This window comes from Podarcis pityusensis, assembly GCF_964106645.2.
Source record: "Podarcis pityusensis genome assembly, chromosome: 1".
NCBI lineage: Eukaryota > Metazoa > Chordata > Lepidosauria > Squamata > Lacertidae > Podarcis > Podarcis pityusensis.
In genome coordinates this window covers 44,548,675-44,568,480 of record NC_138028.1, presented here as the reverse complement: position 1 = coordinate 44,568,480, position 19,806 = coordinate 44,548,675, and the positions used below count along the sequence as shown (strand labels likewise).

General features: G+C 42.0%; 1 protein-coding gene across 1 annotated transcript in view; it reads left to right on the top strand.

Annotated features, from left to right (window-relative positions):
* The first annotated feature begins 235 nt into the window (after window positions 1–235).
* Window positions 236–19,806, top strand: part of LOC308472120 (cytosolic phospholipase A2 epsilon-like) — a 41,283-nt gene continuing 21,712 nt past the window's right edge. Inside the window, exons 1-8 of the mRNA XM_080996620.1 lie at window positions 236–389; window positions 2,151–2,237; window positions 3,749–3,821; window positions 12,211–12,347; window positions 13,031–13,159; window positions 15,701–15,741; window positions 17,540–17,582; window positions 19,146–19,221. Coding sequence (XP_080852746.1) covers window positions 363–389; window positions 2,151–2,237; window positions 3,749–3,821; window positions 12,211–12,347; window positions 13,031–13,159; window positions 15,701–15,741; window positions 17,540–17,582; window positions 19,146–19,221 — 613 coding nt within the window. The 5' untranslated portion in view covers window positions 236–362. The remainder of the gene's footprint in view (window positions 390–2,150; window positions 2,238–3,748; window positions 3,822–12,210; window positions 12,348–13,030; window positions 13,160–15,700; window positions 15,742–17,539; window positions 17,583–19,145; window positions 19,222–19,806) is intronic.

Sequence of the window (19,806 nt, the reverse complement as noted above, 5' to 3'; positions counted from 1 at the left end):
AACAACCAGACTTCGGGGGCCCTTAGCATGGTGCCACCAATGAATGCCATTCTTAAAATACTTATTCCTGAGCAAAAACCAGTGACCTGCAATTGTGGAATCTATGGAACATGGGTTTCCCTTGTTCTAGGTCTACTGACACCACACACACACCTTTCTTGCAACAGACTTGTGCACGGTGCAAGCTAAGTGGGTGGGGATTCTTTCTGCTTCTGAAATCCCAAAAGAGGTGGGGCTCTGACTCAGTGCTTATAGCACCTGCTGTACAGCTTTTACCCATTCCGAGGTCTGTAAATATCTTTCACTGCTGCATACCAGAAGTACTCTTAATAGCATGTGTCAGGAATCCAGTGGTTTCTACAATGGGATCGCCTGCTGTTTTCCCTCAGGTAGGCATAATAAAACCAAGTGGTTACTATAGGGGCTCTGAATGTGCTGCGCTTACATGTATGCATGCTATTTCCTTTTTTTCTTATCTGGATTGTTGATACAAAGCCGGTGCTTCTTCCATATCACACAAGCCTTTGCAAGGGGGAGCCTTTCATTAATAGACTGGCTATTTCCACGTTATTAGTAACTGTGGCCTGAGAGGTACAAAAAGGGCAGAGTGTAAAGGAGAGCTTTTGCAAATGCAAAACTCAAATGTAATACTGTGCTCTTTATACAGCGAGGTGAAACGAGTAAAACAAGCAGGGCACATATCTTCAGGGTCACCCTCTCAGAATGCCATTAGCATCTGAAATTAAGCAGGAGACAACAAGGTCAGGCTTTTTCATTACTAGTGTTTTGATTATTCAGTTTCCATCCCTTAGGAAGTTGATCTGGTACCTAACTTGTTGGCTTTTAAGGGACAGGTTAAGATTTTTTTGTTGTCTCATGAAAGTTAAGTGAAATTATTGTTTTCAGATCTGATGGGGAAAGAAGCCACATTTTAAACATTGTAATATAGAATGCAATCCTCATTGGGTTCAGTGAGACTTAACATCCAGATTACTGAATATACAACTGACGCATAACTGCAGAATTATTATTACTGTATTTTTTTCCATGTATAAGACTAGGTTTTTTCCTTTAAAAATAATGTAAAAAATTAGGGGGCGTCTTATACATGGATGCATCTCTTACCCCCATTTTCTTGAATCTGAGTCCCCAAAAATAGGGGTCGTCTTATACACAGGGGTGTCTTATAGATGGAAAAATATGTTATTTTATTTCTTTGTCTCTGAAGAATCTTATAATGGCAGTTGGCTGAACCTTGTCAATAGGGTTCTTTAGGCATATGTCTGGCTGCTTGTTTTCTAATGGGATCAAATGTTTTTCATGAGTCAACTGATGTGATCTTGGGAGAAGCAGTCACTTGTACTCTCCATCACAGAGACTTCTGTGATTCAGTAAACACAGGGTGGCAATTTGTCCTGCTTTACAGAGGACATTCCTCTATTTGAAGGGTGGCTGAGTCCAAGTCCATTTTAAAGATAAATAACCCTGAGAAGGTAAAGCAGGGGAGCTCAAGTTGCTCACTAACCACTAGTACATAGACAGTGTTGTATTTCTATTTAAATTATAGCCACAATTTCTAAAATTGCGTCAATATGTCTACATTTTATGCAACTCTGTGTCCTTTTTTGTTATCTATTTAGTGATGAATATGTAGCCACCCTAAGTATTTTTTTTAAAAAATGCAAATGTAACAAAGAAAGAGAGAAGAATGGGAAGGGGGGAATCTATCAGCTCACCCTAAAAATACAGTGACCGCCAATACATTCACCTTAATTTAAACATATGAATTGATATAAGTCCTCCAAATGCCAGATAGGTATCCACACAAAGCTGACGTTTATAAGGAAGGTGTTCAAATGTAGCAGGCACAGCGGGGCCCTCACACCATTGCATAATAGATGGGTATTTGCAGTGCCTTTTTCCCTTAAAAAAAATGTTTCGGGGTGTTCTCCTTTTCCTACTCATATTGAAATACTGCCCCTCAATGATGCCAAACCTGGATTCACAAAATGTTTAGGCGTATGCGTACCCCCCCCCCCGAAAAAAGCACTGGGTATTTGTAATAAACACCCTTCAAGAATGGGAATTATGAGAAACGGAGGAAAACTTTATCACCCCTCCCACCCAACATTGTTCTTCTTTTTGGACAGATTCTAAATAGCAAAACAAAAACCTCGGGAACTGTAGCTGTTCAGTGGATGCACCAGAATACTGTCCAACAGGATGCTGAATGCAAGGTACTGTTGCATGGAGAAGAACACAAAAGAGTGTGACTTAATTGAGCGTTTGGTTTTATTTTGAGGTATTTGAGCACACTACTTGCAAGGCCTCTGCAGCTGGAAGTGTGGAGCAATTTTATTGGCCAAATTCCCTGAGCATTCACACCTTGATTATTTTCTTTTCTTTTTAAATGGTTTCATAATGCATCTGTTTGGAAACAGGTTTCATTTGCTTCCTGGAGTTTCTGGCTGCTTAAGATCGCAGCCTATACATCTTTCGTTGGAAATCAGTCCGGCTTATTTCCACAAATTAGTGATGTCAGCAATGTTTGTAATTCCTTGACTTGGAATATGAAGCTCAGTTACAAAATATCCACCTTCAATACTAGGATGCACATTACAGGAGAAGAAGTCTCCTGACCCTTCCACCTCCTTTACCTGGTGACATCTGCTTTGGTGGCAGTAGAAGAGAGGGGGGAGGTTTCTTTCTTTTCCTACTCTGTTCCATCTCTGTCCCCATGGTGCTTGGAGTGCTGCAACTGTACTGGGGGTGTGTGACAATTCTGACCAAATATTGAACACTTAGGCAGAAAAACAACAAACCATCTCCAAATGTTTTTCTCCACATTCTTCATTTTTGCTATCTATCGAGTCCAAGACATTTTGGCACCTGAGGCGAATCACAAAATGGTTCTTCCCCCTTGCCAGGGGAGAAAGGGGTGAGAGAGGATTTATATCAGGAACAAGGAGGGAATAACAATCTACATCAGGAACAAGGAACAATGAATTTTTTTTCAGTTCATATAGCAATTTTAAGGTGACAATTGGCAGTTGGTCACAACAATCCATGACTGGGCCTTCTTGGTTGTGGCACTACCAATTTTGGAATGCCCTTCCTAGGGAAAGTCACTGAGTCTAATATCCTTTTGGCACCAAGTTAAGAATTTATTTTTATTTTCCCAGACCTTTTAGTGTCTTTCATTTTGTCTGGCATTTAGATTTTCTACTGCTCTGTTATATGTTTATTCAATTATTCTTGTTTAGGAGCTATAGGAGGATTTGGGCCTGGAAAGTTGTACACATAGAATACTTATACAAATACTCATAAATTACAAATTGAACCTGCGGTTGTTGATTTTCAGCACATGCACTCTGTGATCCATTTGGAAATAGTTTTAAAAGGCTCTTAAGGTCTATTCAGTGTACTATTTCGATGTGGTGACCAGAGTTGGGAGGGAGACCTTGCTTCTTCCCCTCTCTCCACAGACATTGTTGCCACTGCTGTTGATACCACTGTGAATAAGTATGGTTTAAACGGGAAAAGGAAGGGCAATGTGTGTGCATGGATAGAAGGGTAAACTAGGAATTCTTCTCTAGTGTGGATTTTAATCTGAAATGGAGAGAAATTTGAAACCTCATAATGTTCACTTTCTTTGAGATGAGCATTGTATGGCCAGAAAGCTTATGAATCACAAGAAGTACATTCAACACTTGAAAGGTTCATTTGTATATTTTGTCTTGTTCTGCAGAGTACAGAATCACCATGCTATCTGCTCACAGTAAGAATCATACGAATGTGGAATGTCCGCCGAGAAGATTATTGTAAGTATTTTCATTCTTTTACTATGGCTTCTTGTTATTCCAAAATATTGAGCATGCTTGAGCTATAATGTTAACCGAAGTTTTATATAACTTTGCTAATGCCATTTTATTGGTGAAATTAGTATTTCTGAACTTTTATGTGGTTTTCTCAAAAAATAATCTATACAGTGGTACCTCCAGTTATGAATTTAATTCATCCCGGAGGTCTGTTCTCAAACGAAAACCGCTCGTAACATGAGGCACGCTTTCTCTAATGGTACCTCCCGCTGCTGCCACGCTACTGGCATGTGACTTCCACTCATATTCCAGGGCAAAGGTTGCAACCAGAAGCATCTACTTCCAGGTTAGCGGAGCTCGTAACCCGCAGCATTCACAAGGGGGATGGTATGTAACATGAGGTTCCACTGTATAGGCACTGGTGGAGGAAGAGGAGTGGGGGGGGGGAGCGCCCCACCCCTGGCAACACAATCCCAGCAGGGTGCCATCGTGGCTGCCCCCCTGCCCGCGCCCCACCCCCCAAGACGCGCGCCAGCCCTGGTTGTAAAGTTGGGACTCCACAGCACCATGTGGTATCACAGTCTTATATTGCATATACAACACATAGAAAACACTTATTCTTTACCAATCTAGCCGAGTCCTAGGTGGCCTTACAAGCCACTATCTCTCAACCTCAATTTCCAGTCTATATTATGGGGACAACCCTGAATCACAGGGTTGACTTCTTTGTTTGAGTAATATGTGGGAAATACCTTGATCATACTAAAGCACTATATTAATTCTAAGAATTGTTATGGCAAAAGTTAACTCAGGAATAATAGGTTCTTCAACTAACATTCACCTCATTGTTGTACACATGAAAAGGGAAAAGTGGATATATAACTTCAGGGAAACTTTTTATGAACCAGGGGTAAAAATGATGTTGTTTTTCTACTTAGAAGTGCATATGTGATGTGCAGATATACTATGTGGGAAGTAATTATGGTAAACTTGGACATGTGAACATAGCCTTTGAAAAACTACAAAGTAAGCTGTAGCTATCAGATGTAGCTATTAATTCTGTTTTCCCCTGTGGGAGTATTATTGCATCTGATCTTCCCAACAATCGAGACAAAGAATGTTTCTCATCCACGTTAATTACATCTCTAATAAAGGACAACATAGGGACATAGCTACAAAAGTGTCCCTAACTAAAGCTTTAGAAAGGCATTTATAATTCATGTGTGGTGGATGTACCCAAAGTAAATACTACTGTTTAGCATCCATTTTATCAGTAGCCTAAAGTTCTATCTTAACTAGTCAAGTAAGAACATCAAATTGTGGTTTGAGCTTCCTTAGACAGTCATGGCTTAAAACTACTTGCCTGCTTTCATATTCTGAGTGCTTGTTGAGGCAGTGTATTCTGTCTTGATATCTGTGGAGGAACATAGGAAATTGTCCTTTACCAAGTCAATTGGTCCTTCTAGCTGGCAGCTGGCTGAATGGCTGTGCAAAGTTACAAACAGGAGCCTTTCTAGTCCTACCTGAAAGTGTCAGGGGTTGATTCTAGGAACTTTTGCATGTAACAGAGATGTTTACCACTGAGCTATGGTCCCTTCTCTAGGAGGCAGAACAATGGCTGTAACTATGGTCTGTCAGTTCACATGTCATCCTGACAAACTATGATTGTCTCAAACAATAGTTTGCAAAACACTTTCAGACTTCAAACCCTAATTCTGATTTCTAATTCTGATTTCGTGGACAACTGCAATTTGCAATTTGCTAATTCAGACATTATACTGAACTATTGTAAACTTCACTGGCATGATGTTTGAACTGAGCCAACACTGGTTGCTTCTGAAAGGTACCAACATTGGTCTGCCTTCTGAAAGTACCAACTTAGAGACTTAAAAAATAAATAAATACAAGAACATAATAAAATAATATTTTTAAAATTTATATCCCATCCATCTGGCTGGGTTTCCTCAGCCACTCTGGGAGGCTTACAACATATATAAAAACACAACAAAACATCAAACATTAAAAAATGAAATATCCTATAAAAGCAACAAACAAACCCATAAATCAATACAGCGGTACCTTGGTTCTCGAATGGCTTAGTTGCCTAACAAATCGGCTCCCGAATGCCACAAACCCAGAAGTATATGTTCCGGTTTGTGAACATTTTTCAGAAGCCAACCGTACAACACAGCTTCCACTTGAGTGCTGGAAGCTCTTGCAGCCAACTGGAAGCCGCGCCTTGGTTTTCGAATGGTTTCAGGACTCAAACAACTCCTGGAATGGATTAAGTTTGAGAACCAAGGTACCACTGTAGAAACCAATAATAACAATAACAATAATAACAATAATAAACAGTTTACAGTTACACTCAAATTAAAATAACTGACAACCCCAACCAAGCATTTAACCAACACCAACCTGACAAAAATAAACCAGAGGAACCAAAATCAGAACCATTTAAAAACATTTTTGCCCGTTGCCCCAACCCAAGAGTTGTTCCAACAATGTCCCAGCGGTCTCCCGGGAGCCTGTTTTAGCTGTTTAAGGTGAGTCTGGGCTCTGCCTCCTAGGCCAGGTGGAAATGGGCCTTATAGCAGGGAGCGGTCTTCCTTCCAGCACTCACAGCAGCAGAATTGTGACAACAGTGCATAATTTCAGTCTCCTCATAGAAGCAGCGATGGTCTTTTTATTTATTTATTTCATTTGTTTGTCACCCTTCATCAGAAGATCACAGAGTGGTTCACAACCTGAGAATACAAAATGAGATTACAGAATACAAAACGAAAAGAAACCAATGCCTCCATTCCCACAAACACATTTAAAAGGCCATGGAATGCTAACGAACCAAATGCCTGGCTGAAGAGAAACATTTTCGCCTGGCACCTAGAGATATGTAATGAAGGCCTCCCTGGGAAGAGCATTCCAGAAATGGGGAGCCACCACAGAAAAGGCCCTTCTCATGTTGCCATCCTCTGGACCTTTCACGCAGGAGGCACACAAATAAAGGTCCTCAGAGCCCGGGTTGGTTCACAGGGAAAGAGGCAGTCCTTCAGCAGTTCAGGTACTATCTTGTAGTTCATTTGGAACAGTGTCTTTTCGATTGAGTGTCTGGGTTCAACCTTGCCTAGACCTCTGACCTGAGATCTCCTCAGTGGAGGGGCAGGAGGAGGACTCCCTGCCAAACAGAACTCTTGCACTTTAGTGATCCCTGCCACAGGACTGGAAGTTCCTATATGAGCTGCTAAGATTCCTGGCTGTTTCTCATGCCCTCCTTTATCTGCCACAGGGCCACAGGAGCAAGACAGTGAGCCAGGCAGAAGTTTCAGAGCCACTGCTAAAGTGCAAGGCTAGCTGCATGTGAGGAGGCGAAAGTGCACAGAAACACCTGCCTGGATCAGGGCCTGACTGAGAACTGGGGAGGGATGGAGTCTACGGCTTCTATATAAACTCCCAGTCTGAGCTACTTCATTGTGCAATAGTCCCAGCCTGGGTGAATAGATGTTGAGCCAAGTCAGATTAGGCTTTCTGAAACAATATGTAAATCGAAGCCCAGCCATCCTTCAGCATTTTCACTTTTCCAAATTCTGCACTGCAGTTTGCAAGCCAACTAATGTGTTAAAAAATGCTTACTGTGTGGCAAGGTATGCATAAAAATGTATAACAGTGAAAGTAGCATGCAGTAATATGTAAATTAGCAGGCAAATTTGCTTTGCCCAAATATTGAGAGAAATTTTTGCAAAAAGGCTGATGAATTGTCATGAGGGAAAGAAAGAAAGAAAGAAAGAAAGAAAGAAAGAAAGAAAGAAAGAAAGAACAACCCAGAAACTGATGTGAAGTGTGGAAAATTGAACTTAAGAATGGAAAAAATGAGAGAATGAGAAAAGCCCAAAATGACAGATTCACCCTAGTACAGCTATCTGACAATATAAAGGAAGCAGTGCTTCTCTTATGACTAGATCAGCTGGATGCTATCAACTAGGGTAAAGAATTCTTGGTAGTTCAATCATTTAAGGCAAGACAAAATCTCTATAAAAGCGCCACTGCATTTACAGAGTATATTCTTGCGGTTTCATGGTTTTTTCCAGCTGGGTGAGGCAGCAAGTATTGCAAAATGTGCCCTCTTACTTAAAACTGTATGGGTTTTCAGATGCTTTAGATATTCCCATCTTGCACAACTGGATTTCGATATATGCAGGTAATAAAAACAACTGCCACCAAGCACATTTCTGCATCTCACATCTTCGTCTAAATCAGAACAAGGCTACTAGTTTAAGAGTGCAATCCTATGCATGTCACCTCAAAAGTGAGCCCCATTGAGTTAAATGGGACAGGATAGGATTGAAAAGTCTCAACAGTTCAAGTTATGTTGTAGAGCTTTGAAGCAAGACTACTCCAAGGTAAGTCCTGTTGAGTTCTGTGTGGCTTAATCTCAGGTAAACGGATATATGATACCAGGCTGCAATGAGTATATCCACTTACCTGAGAATAAGGTCCACTTAATTCAATGGGATTTATCTTTAGTAGACATGTATAGGATGCACTGCTCTTCTTTTTAGCATTAGATAATAAACACAAGCTCACCGCTGGCTAGTAAGGTTGTTACTGCATGCAGTGAGCCACCAAAACTGTAGTAATTTCAGTGGCCCTTTAGAAATGGCAGTGAAGAGATGATCTCTGGTTAGCAAGCGCAACTTCAGTAGTGCGCAGAGGGTAAACCAGATTGGAGTGGGTTCAAGACTGATTGGAAGAGAGAAAATCAAGACAGCAGGAGTGAATTAAGATGCAATGGGAAAGAAGCTCAGCTGGCAGTGAGATGGTGAGGATGGGTAAGGCTTTTGGGAAAAGGGGTGATGAAGAAACAGTGACAAAGATGAACAAGGTAAGGAAAGAGTCAGAGAAGAGAAACAGTTGGGTGATGTGGGTGGGTGATACTCTGGAAGAGGCAGCAGATAATAGGATAAAGATCGGGTGGCAGTTCAGGTGAGGACAGCAGAGTGATTCTCTCATCATGAGATACTGGGGTAAGAGGGGACGTGGGTGGAGCTGTGGTCTAAACAACTGAGCCTCTTGGGCTTGCCGATCGGAAGGTTGGCGGTTCGAGTCCGTGTGATGGTGGTTAGGTCCCATTGCTCCATCCCAGCTTCTGCCAGCCTAGCAGTTCAAAAGCACACCAGCGCAAGTAGATAAATAGGTACCACTAAGGCAGGAAGGTAAATGGCATTTCCATGCACTCTGGCACTTGTCGCAGTGTTCCGTTGCACCAGAAGTGGTGTAGTCATGCTGGCCACATGACCCGGAAAACTGTCTGGGGACTAATGCCAGCTCCCTTGGCCTGAAAAGCAAGATGAGTGATGCAACCCCATAGTCACCTTTGACTTCCAGGGTCATTTACCTTTACCTTTTTTACTGGGGGGATAGCAAAGAAGTTAGGGAGATGGATGAGGGTCATTGAATAGAGGGGTAGAAATATTGTGGAAGATGGTATCAGTTTTATAAGTGAAGGTGATGAGTTCGTGGCACAGGAGAGGCAGGTGTTACTGGAGCAGCAAAGATAAGGAAGAGGCTCCAGAGGATTGTTAGCAGGGGTGTGGATCAGGGTGGTGTAATGTTGTTTGGCCACATAAATGACAGAGGAGAAGGAAGGACAGCATGAATGTAAAGTGAGCCTTCTGATTTCCTTCATCCTCATTTAGCAGCCTGAGAGAATGAGTAGAAATTACAAAAGAAAGCAGCAAGCCGAAGTTAGACGCCAAGGGCACAAATTTATCATGCCTACAGATGCAAAGAGGTTGGGGGTTGGAAAATGTATTATTAAACACATCTGCATCCCTGAAGATGCTTTTTTGAAACAGGTTGGGCTCAGCAACATTATTTCAGTGCACCCAGAATCTTCTCTCTCTCTCTCTCTGTCTCTCTCTCCCACCTGAGGTCAACAAGTTAGAAAGAAAGAAGGCAAGCTGAGGTTTATAAGATACATAAGAAGGTGGAATGGAGGAATGGGGAACAACATCCCACAGCAACAGAGAGTAGAGGCCTAAATAATGGCTTTTGAAAGCTTCTGAAGCAATAACAGGGAACACATTCTCTCCCAACTGCCTGCCCTTATTGAAACATGGCCGCCCCTCCTCTGCTGCCCTGTCATTTGGAGGCTTCTCTTCATCCCACACACCCTGCTCCAGAGTGCCAGAAACGCAGACCTCTTGCCTAATCCCTGTTATTGCTTCAGAACTTCCAGAGGGATAGCCATGTTATTCTGTTGCAGCATAAAGAATATAGATTCTTTATGCCTCTTAAATGCAAATTTATTAGGACACAATCCAGCTTTCGTCAACCTGGTAACCTCCAGATGTTTTTGGACTACATTTCCCATCAGCTCCAGGCTATGCTGATGGGGCTGATGGGAGTTGTGGTCCAAAAATCTGGAGGGACCCAGAACTAGAGCCCACTTTTATCCGATGCATGGAATGTTATGCTAAATTGGGAGGTATGTGTGTATGTATGCGTACAATAGATGTTCTTTTGTGTATAGATGTGCGTGCATGCAAATGCAAAATGTCTGCAAACTTATTATATTATATCTCAGGCTTTTTCTCTCCAAGGAACTCAAGGTGTTTTTCACACTTATCCCCCTGTCCATTGAGCCTCACAACAACCCTGTGAGGTAGGTTAGGCTGAGAGGCAGTCATTGACCCAAGTTCACCCTGTGGCCTTCATGGCTGAGTGGGGAATTTGACCCCTGGTTTCCCACCAATCCATACACTTCATGCATCTGATGAAGTAGACTATAGTCCACAAAAACCTATGCCATGATAAATGTGTTAGTCTTTAAGGTGCCACAAGACTCTTCTTTGTTACACATCAGAGTATAACTTTGTTAAACTCTAAACGGATTCTGATTTTCACCTAATAATGTGCTGGAAAGGAGCCAATCTGTGTGTTTAGTGCACAAACATAGAAAGAGGGAAGCCTCCCTAAACCCAGGGACGAAACTAGGCTTTATTTCACCTGGGTCAAAGACCCAATTTGGCAATCCCTCTCTACACACATTTGCGTACACACACAGGCTGAGAGCCTCAATGGTGCCCCTCTGGAGGCTTCCCCTGGGGCAAAAATCCTGGCTAGACCCACCCTACATAGCTATGGCTCTGCACGGTCCCCAACTTCTTTTCACAAAGTCATAAATGGGCACCAAATAGGTCATTCATTCAGAAGCTTCTTTGGCTAGGAAGGCACTAAGGAGGTCAAAAGAGTGACCACAGCAAAGTTGCAGCTGGATCTTGATAAGATGCAGATGAGGCACAAAACAGAGCACATTTCCTGGTTGGCAATGTCTGACAATGCCAAATGTGCAACCACAAGCCTTTGCTCAGTAGGATGGTTGCAAATAGGCAGGAAAAGTGCCTAATTGAACCTGCTGCTTCTTAACCCACACAGGAATTTAAAAAGAGCAACAGCTGTTTCTTTAGTTAGCCAAGAGATAATCTCATCGCCTATATTTCCAGTGGGGTAACTGTTTTTGTCTCTTGTGGCAAAAATAGTGCCTGGCTTACTCAGCATGTTACGTTCTACTCAAGATGCGAACGGGGCTCCAGAAGAGATCCCGTTCGCATCCAGAGGTACCACTGTAATGACCTCTTGAATGAGATTTGCAGAAGTAAACATTGCTCCCTGCCCAGCCTTTCTCTCTTTTAAAAATGATTTGCCATACATTTTCAAGAATTAAAATGTGTCTGCATAGTTTTCAGAGCTTGCTTCTCATGCTCATGATTGGGAAACAGCAAAGCAAGAGCAACTAGGCATTGTAATCAAGAGCAACTAGAGTTAGTCCTGGATTTACAGAAGCCATCCCAGTTTCTGTTTTGGTCCCGGAATGTCCCACTTTTCCTTAGGACAGCCCTACTTTCATCAGAGAAATGTTGAAGGGTATAGAGTTATGCAATCCCTGAGCCAAGGAAATAAGTAACTATACAACCTTTAGAAGACATCTAAAGGCCTTTAGAAGATATCTAAAGTATAGGGAAGTTCTGAAATGTTTAATGTTTTATTATGTTTTTGTATAAGTGGCTGGGACAACCCAGTCAGATGGGCGGGTTATAAACAGTAAAATTACTATTATTATTATTATCATCATTATGGAATAGGACATCCCTATTTTCATTGCAGAAATGTTAGAGGCTATGTTGTAAGTCATTAACCATGATTTACGAACTGGGCCACTGCTCCCAAAGATCAAGCTCTCCTCTTGCAATAGTTAAGGGACACGTGGTACACCTTGAAAACATTGAATCTGCTACCCCCACAAGATTGAACTAAATCTTCAGTCTAATCCAGTATGCTAATCTCATTTTGGCCATAATTAAAACTATGAATTACTCCATATTCTCCCCTACAGTAAGTGAAACAGATTGTTATGTGACCTTGTGGCTGCCTACGGCTTCATGTGAGAAAGTTCGGACCAAAACAGTGGCAAATTGCAAAGATCCAGTATGGAATGAAACATTCTACTTCAGGATCCAGAGCCAAGTTAAGGTAGGATAAAAGATGGTATATGCATAGGTTCCTCTAGGAGAAGCATCTCCATGTTGCCCTAGTTATTGCTCTTCTGCATCGGTGATTACTTCTTTGTGTCACTGACTTTAAACTATGTACTAAAGAGTCCCTTCTAAATAAACCTAGGCTAGGATCTTGGCTTCTCCTTTATCACAGCTTCCTTTCTTTTGCTGCCACCATTTTGAAAAGTATCTGCTATTCACGTATACACGTGCTGTACGGTCATTATATAATGCAATGCAATACAGATCTCCACATTATTAGTTGTTCTACACAGGAGTCAGACCAGTGGCCTATCTAACACAATATCACCTACAGTGTCCGGCAGCAAGTAACTCTCTAGGGGTCTTTTCAGTTTTACTACCTGAGATTTTTATTATTATTATTATTTTAACTAGAGATGCCCTATGATTCAATTTGGGGCCCTTTCTCATGTAAGCGAGTACTCCTGTTTGATAGAGCCTTCCCACAGGTATACGTAGCACACTTCTGTTTCTCCTTTGTAGCCCACGGTTGGACTAAAATAGCCTTCTCTCTCTCTCTCTCTCTCTCTCTCTCTCTCTCTCTCTCTCTCTCTCTCCCTCCCTCCCTCCCTCCCTCCCTCCCTCTCAGCTTTGGGTTTCCATTATTCATTCATAATACTTTTTAATTTCTGATTCCAGAATGTTTTAGAATTGACCGTATGGGATGAAGATGTTATTCGAGATGATGACTACCGTGTCATTTTATTTGACATAGCTAAAGTCCCCTTTGGAGAATCAGTTTTTATGAAATTTGAATTGAATCCCCAGGTGAGCATGCATAGAGATCAATCCTTAACTGAGCTTTCTTTGCATTTCTCGCATATTGTCCTGCCAGGTACAGGTAGGTTTAGAACACTACAACACACACGTAACTGGCTGTAAAGTAACATAACATTATATGTAATAAAACTGTAATTTAATCGTCATATCAAAAAATTGCAAAGCACAGTTCCTGATGGCAATAACATATCATATTACTATTAACCTTCTATATGTATTATTGTCGTAAAGTCCAAAGATTGTCAAGTCCAACAATTACAACGTACAGTTCCTGTTGGCAATGCCATTTCATACTGATATCTTCCTTCTGCATCATCCTATGTCTTAAAAGTGTAACAAACAAAACTTCCTTCTGCATTGTCCTATGTCTTGAGAGTGTAACAAATGGAACTACTTAGTGACAACAAGGCAGCTGATGATAGACCAATTCTTAGGACACACCCTTGTTTTGCCCATCGGGCTTCTTCAGTGACAAGGTTTCCGGGAATTTTTTCATTAGGTTTTTTCAGCCGAAAGTAGTCCACAGGAACGCAGAAGTTGCTAGTCAGAGACGCTCTGGTACCTAGAATCACAGAATCATAGAATCATAGAGTTGGAAGAGACCACAAGGGCCATCGAGTCCAACCCCCTGCCAAGCAGGAAGCACCATCAGAGCACTCCTGACATATGGTTGTCAAGCCTCTGTAACCTCAGGCTACAGATGCTCCAGGTTACAGACACTTCAGGTTACAGACTAACCCAGAAATAGTACCTCGGGTTAAGAACTTTGCTTCAGGATGAGAATAGAAATCGTGTGGCGGCGGTGGGGCGGTGGGAGGCCCCATTAGCTAAAGTGGTACCTCAGGTTAAGAACCGTTTCAGGTTAAGAACGGACCTCCAGAACAAATTAAGTTCTTAACCCGAGGTACCACTGTACAGGTGGTAGCCGTGTTGGTCTGACATAGTCAAAATAAAAAATAAAAAAAATTGTCCAGTAGCATCTTAGAGACCAACTAAGTTTGTTCTGGGTATAAGCTTTCATGTGCATTCACACTTCTTCAGATACTTCTAGACCAAGGATGAGGAACCTATATTCCCAGAACTGCTCTCTTCTCCAAACCATCTTTGCCATGCAACCTAACACCCTCATATGTGATTAGCCTCCCTCGTGAAATTGGCACCCTCTAACAATTAGAGCTTCCTACTCATTAGATACAAAACCCAACAAGAGATACCAAGCTATCGCAATATGTGGGACATGTCTGCTCAATGGCCATTCAGCCTACTAAGTCTGCTGATAGGGCTGAAGAGGGTCAGTGGCAGAGGAAGGGGGGTGCAGTAGGTGCGGGCCACCACGGATGTCACCACTGAGGGGGGTGACAAAATGCCGGGCGGCACTCACCGCAAGGCTGCAGAGATGCAGTGGCTTGGGCGTGTGCAGGCTCCACGATACCCAAACGGTCCGCCCGCTGCCTCCACCCCAGCTGTAGGGCAGCTGAGTGGGAGGAGGCAGGCAGACTTCGGAGGCCCCGTGGTGCGCCCTGCCCCTATGGGCGGCTCACCCCGCCCCTGGGCACACCGCCCCAGGCACCTGAGCGGCTTCCTCTGCCGCTGAGAGTGGTACTACATATCAAGGTGAGATTACCACATGGAAGTCCATCCGGATCCTTAAATCCAAACACTTTATTTGAAAAGGCCATCTTTTAAAAAAGGAAAGAAAATGTGCACACTGTGAAAAAAAATTACATAAACCAGAGGCGGGTTACCTGTGGACCACCAGATACTGCTGAACTACAACTCCCATCATCCCTTGCCTGCACGGTCAATGGCCAGGGGTGATGGGAGTTGTAGTTCAGCAACATATGGAGGACCACAGGTTAGCTGCTCTGAGTGTGAAGAATTTGGGATATTCACTGTTTCTGATGACCTAGACAGCAAACAAATATGAAAAGAGGAATCCGTAAAGCTAATATATAGGACTCATAGTTTAACAGCAGCAACAAACCTGACCTTATTGTGCACATCTGAACATACAAACATGGGATTTTAAACCTCTGTATTTAAACAAACATGGGATTGTTAAGCCTTGCAAATTGCGATTGGGCATCATATTCAAAAGGGTGAAAACAGACCTGAAAGCAGCAGTTCTGCATGTTTTTTCAACTGCCCTATGGTGTGGTGCAATGGGTCAGTGCATCCAGCTATTAACCAGAAGGTTGGTGGTTTGAGCCCACCCAGGGAGGCTGGGGGCAGGATTCCTGCACTGCAAGGGCTTGACTAGATGACCCTTGGGTGCCTTCCAATTCTACAGTTCTGTGATTCTATGAAAGAAAAAAAGGTGTGAGAGAGAGGAGTGCTTTTCAACAAGTTCATTTTCTTTTTCAAGTTCAATTTTCAACATTCAGTTTTAATTTCTGCAATAAGATCGGGGGGGGGGGGGGTGTTGATCTTTGATATGTCACATTCCATGCCAGGAAAGACAAATTCTCAATGTCTATGGAACAACTATTTGCAAAATTTGTGCCATTTATGCTGCATTCTAATTTTCAGACACATGAACAATTGGAGGTTGAATTCGCACTGGAGAATATGTAAGTAACCCAAGTACTGTAGAAACCAATTGCTATAGAAGCCTGTCTGCTGCAATGAATTGTATTCTCTTGTTTTTATTTTATTTTATTAAGAATAAGGTATCTTGTGTTACTCGGTGTATTAATGTTCGCTTGGTATTTCATCGGCAATAATTTGTAGCCCAGCGTGGGATCATCTTGTATGTTGGAGAGTGGGACAGAAATGTTTTAAATCTAAAAGTTACCATCAGCAGCTAATGGCCATAGAATGAGCCCAATTGTATAAAAATTCAAGGCGATGCAATTCAAATTAGCTATCCATCTCCCTTCCCTGGTATAAGTGAGGAACTTGTTAATGGGGGGATGTTTTCCTTTCTTTCAACACATGTGCCTACGTAGCAAATAAAACGCACCTTAGCGTGCCTTCAGATGTCAACTTTGCCTGTGATGATTTCCATAAACTGGAGAGCAAAAGACGACTTCCTCATAAGAACTCTGATTTACATAATGCTTCCTCTTCTCCTTGCACTAATCCTTCCTGTGCATCTGGATTAGCAGAGGCCAGAATTTCTTCATCAGTACTGATTCCCTCAGATGTCTAGTTTGCATGTGCCTGGCATACAAATACAATAATGTATTGCTCAAAAGCACTATGATTGCTGGATAAAATTGACATCAGGGATTTGTACCATTTCATCAGAGTCTTCCCCTTGGGTTACTATTGGGTTACTACTAAGAAGAGTATTCAAGCTGCCATACTCAACCTAACAGTAAGTCTCATTGAATTCAGTGGTGATTACATCTGAGTAGGCATGCATGTACTGGAAACAATTAAAAAAAAATAGAGCAGTATTATTTTGAAATAATTGCCTGGTGTCTCCTACAAGAACTAAGCTGTCGATGCAAGGCAGAAGTTAGGGATGGGTCATATTGCTACAAGGTTCTGAATTTCCTTGTCCTGGGAATTTTGCAAGAATAAGTAGTGTGTCATGCTAGAGTCACGGGCAAAGAAACGTGGTGATGACAAAACGGACTAGATTGCGGTGATGTGGCAGTAAGATGATCTGAAGGATCTACGAATTAGAACACTGACCTGATTAACCCAGTCACTTGGCTTTTGTATTTTGAAATCCTCATCAGTAGAGCATGCCTAAAATCTGCTTAATATGATGATTGCCATCGTTGCTGCCATTCACAAGCACAGCCTTGCCCTCTGGCTGAAACCAAACCTTTCCTGCTAAGCAGTCAGAATTTAGGAACTCTTTTCCCAGAGTGACCAGGGACTCAGCTATACAGCTGCAAATGAAACATTTTAAGTGTGTTTGTAAAGTGCATTATACAGATGTGACACTAGATGGCGATGGCGAGCTATGGCAAATTCAATTTATTTTTCAAAACGTTTTTTAAAAAAGCATTTTCACAACAATATATTTTTTTTAATGTGTGTGTAGATTCCACCTAGGGGTGATGCCACACCACCAGTCTCCTGATAGTGTTGTTGATGTTACTTACCAAAACTAGGGAGGAGCAGGGCAGCGGAGGGGGTCAGGACTGGAAGAGCCAATCCCACCTGCACTCACATGCATCTTGACCTCACTGCTCTCCCAGCCCCACACCATTCTGGTGATCAAAAGCAATGTCTCTGTTGGGAAAGCAGCAGGGCTGGCTAGTGCTGGGGGTGGTAAACAGCAAAAGGAAAAGGGCAAAGTTAAATTCTAAGACATAAGTTGACTGTTCAGCTCTAAGTTATGTTGAACAATTGTGCCTTAAATCATTCAAGTTGTAACATCATCTATATATATGTATATTTATTTCCTAGATGTGGTCCAGCTGAAACCATCATTACAAATGGAACAATAGTGGTAATTTCCATTTCTTCATGTATTTACTGTGCAATATATCTGGGTTGCAGGAACTCTGTAAGCTACCTCTACTTAATGTTGACTGAACAAGATCCTGAGTGAAAGTGTGAAAGAGAAATCTTAGATATGGGTATGGTGGAATATTGAATACTGAAATGCAAGCATCACACAGTGTATGGGAGAAACTGCAGCTTTCTCTCCTCCTCCCCCCCCCCCCCCTTTTTTCATTCACACTCTTATGATATGCATACCATGGGAGCCAAATCAGATGTTACCAAATCAGAAAAATAAGTTTTGGGTGGTCAGAACTCAACTTGGCTACAGTAATATTTGAATTGGCTTCCCATGTGAGTTGACTCAATCATGTGATAAGTGCTCACAACAGGTTATATACCAGAAATGGAATGTATGCATTGGCCCATACAGATAAATGCCCAAACCGTGTCAAAAGAACCTTGATGTATGGAATAGTGAAATGAATGAATCTCAGTATTAGGACACCATGAGACAGCAAAACCAAGCAGCTGCAATGGACTAAAATCTTCAAGACATGATGAACAATTCATTGCAAATGTCGCCCATCATCTTTTCCTTTCAATGCCATCACTAGGTTTCAAAGAGGTACAGACAGAGAGAGAGAGAGAGAGTGCACATCCAGGTTTTTTTTTAGAGCTACCCTATTTTTAAAAGTGTCATTTCTAAACACCGGAAGTACTCTTTGAGATCTCACTTTGAAAAGCAGTCAGTGACTAGGCACAAGAACTCTGGGATCTGTCTGTGTACATTTGTTAACTCTTCTTTATATAGTAAGTTATGGAGAGGTAATTAACATGGGACCCTCTAGGTGTTAGACAACAATTCCCATCATATGTCTGAAAATTAGCCATGCTAGCTGGACCGGATGAGAGCTGAGTTCAATAACATCTGGACGGTATCACATTATACTATCTAGCAATAAAATTGCCTTCAGGTTTTGGGCAATATTTGTAGTGGCTGCATCCCAAAAAAGCCCACTTATAATTAGGTAATTGTGAAAGTGGGCCTTCACACATCTGAGAATTTAGTTTAGGAAAAAGCCATGTCTTTCTCCTCACAAAGCAGGCCCTGCATCATGCAACTACTGCTGTCAAGTAATATCTGCTTGGGGGTGGGGCGTGGTTCACATTTTCTAGAACAGTTGCTAAGTCATTTATTAACTTGATGAATCTCCAGAGCTCATAAGTTTAATCCAATCAATTAAAAGCATCATGTGAGAACATGAATATATAGTGCTTTCTTTCTGGGGGGACGCAGGGGTACACATACCCCTAAACATTATGTGAATCTTTGTACTTTTGTCCATTTACTGTATTTATTTTCCCTGGTTTAAACTAAAAAATGGTGATTTTCTTGAGTCAAAATGAGAGTACCCCTAATCATTTTTTTTTCATTTTGTTAAGAAAAAAAGCACTGAATATATGGCATTTGGCCAAATAAATTAAGTTTGTGGTTGCATAACATTCATGGCGCAAACTGTGAGATGAAAAATGTTATTCACTACTTTGTGGGTTGCTTCTGTTGCAGTGTCGTGAACTTTGCTGTTTAGAGGTTCAGGCGGATCAAAGGAAACGGAAGAAAAAAAAGAATACGTATTTTAAACGTGAGGGTTATTCCTTCATTAAATGCTTTTCCACACTACCACCCATTAGACCGGATGATAGAGGCCTCAGGTTTGGAGTTCAGGTGCTAGGTCCAGTCTGGAATGGGTAAAATTGCTAGCAAACACACTCAGGCATTTTGCTGACGTGGCTTCCACCTTAGATGGTACTATAGTATACTCTGAAATGTCAACAGCCCAGACTGAAAGAGTCAAGTTTAATGTCTTCAACCTCTGTCCTGGTGAGCACACCACATTACACCATGGTGTAAAACAAACCATGGTTTAATGTGAGGAAGCAGCTTCCATGGCACACCTATGAAACAAATCTGAGCCTGAGCCTGTGGTGTGTTTCTCTCTCAAAAACCAAGGTTTGTTCTTGACTTGCCACCAGAGGGTTGTATGGGGAAAGCGGTTGAGGTGGCAGGGCAGGTGGGGAGCCCATGACGGTGGTGCCTCAGGAACTTCTGCCACCTGAGGCAGCAGCCTCACCTTCCTTAATGGCTGAGCCAGCTCTGGTACCATTTCTCTATAAAATCCCTGTTGTCTCTCCTTCCTGTTAAGGCTTTAATTTCCTGGATCAATTTT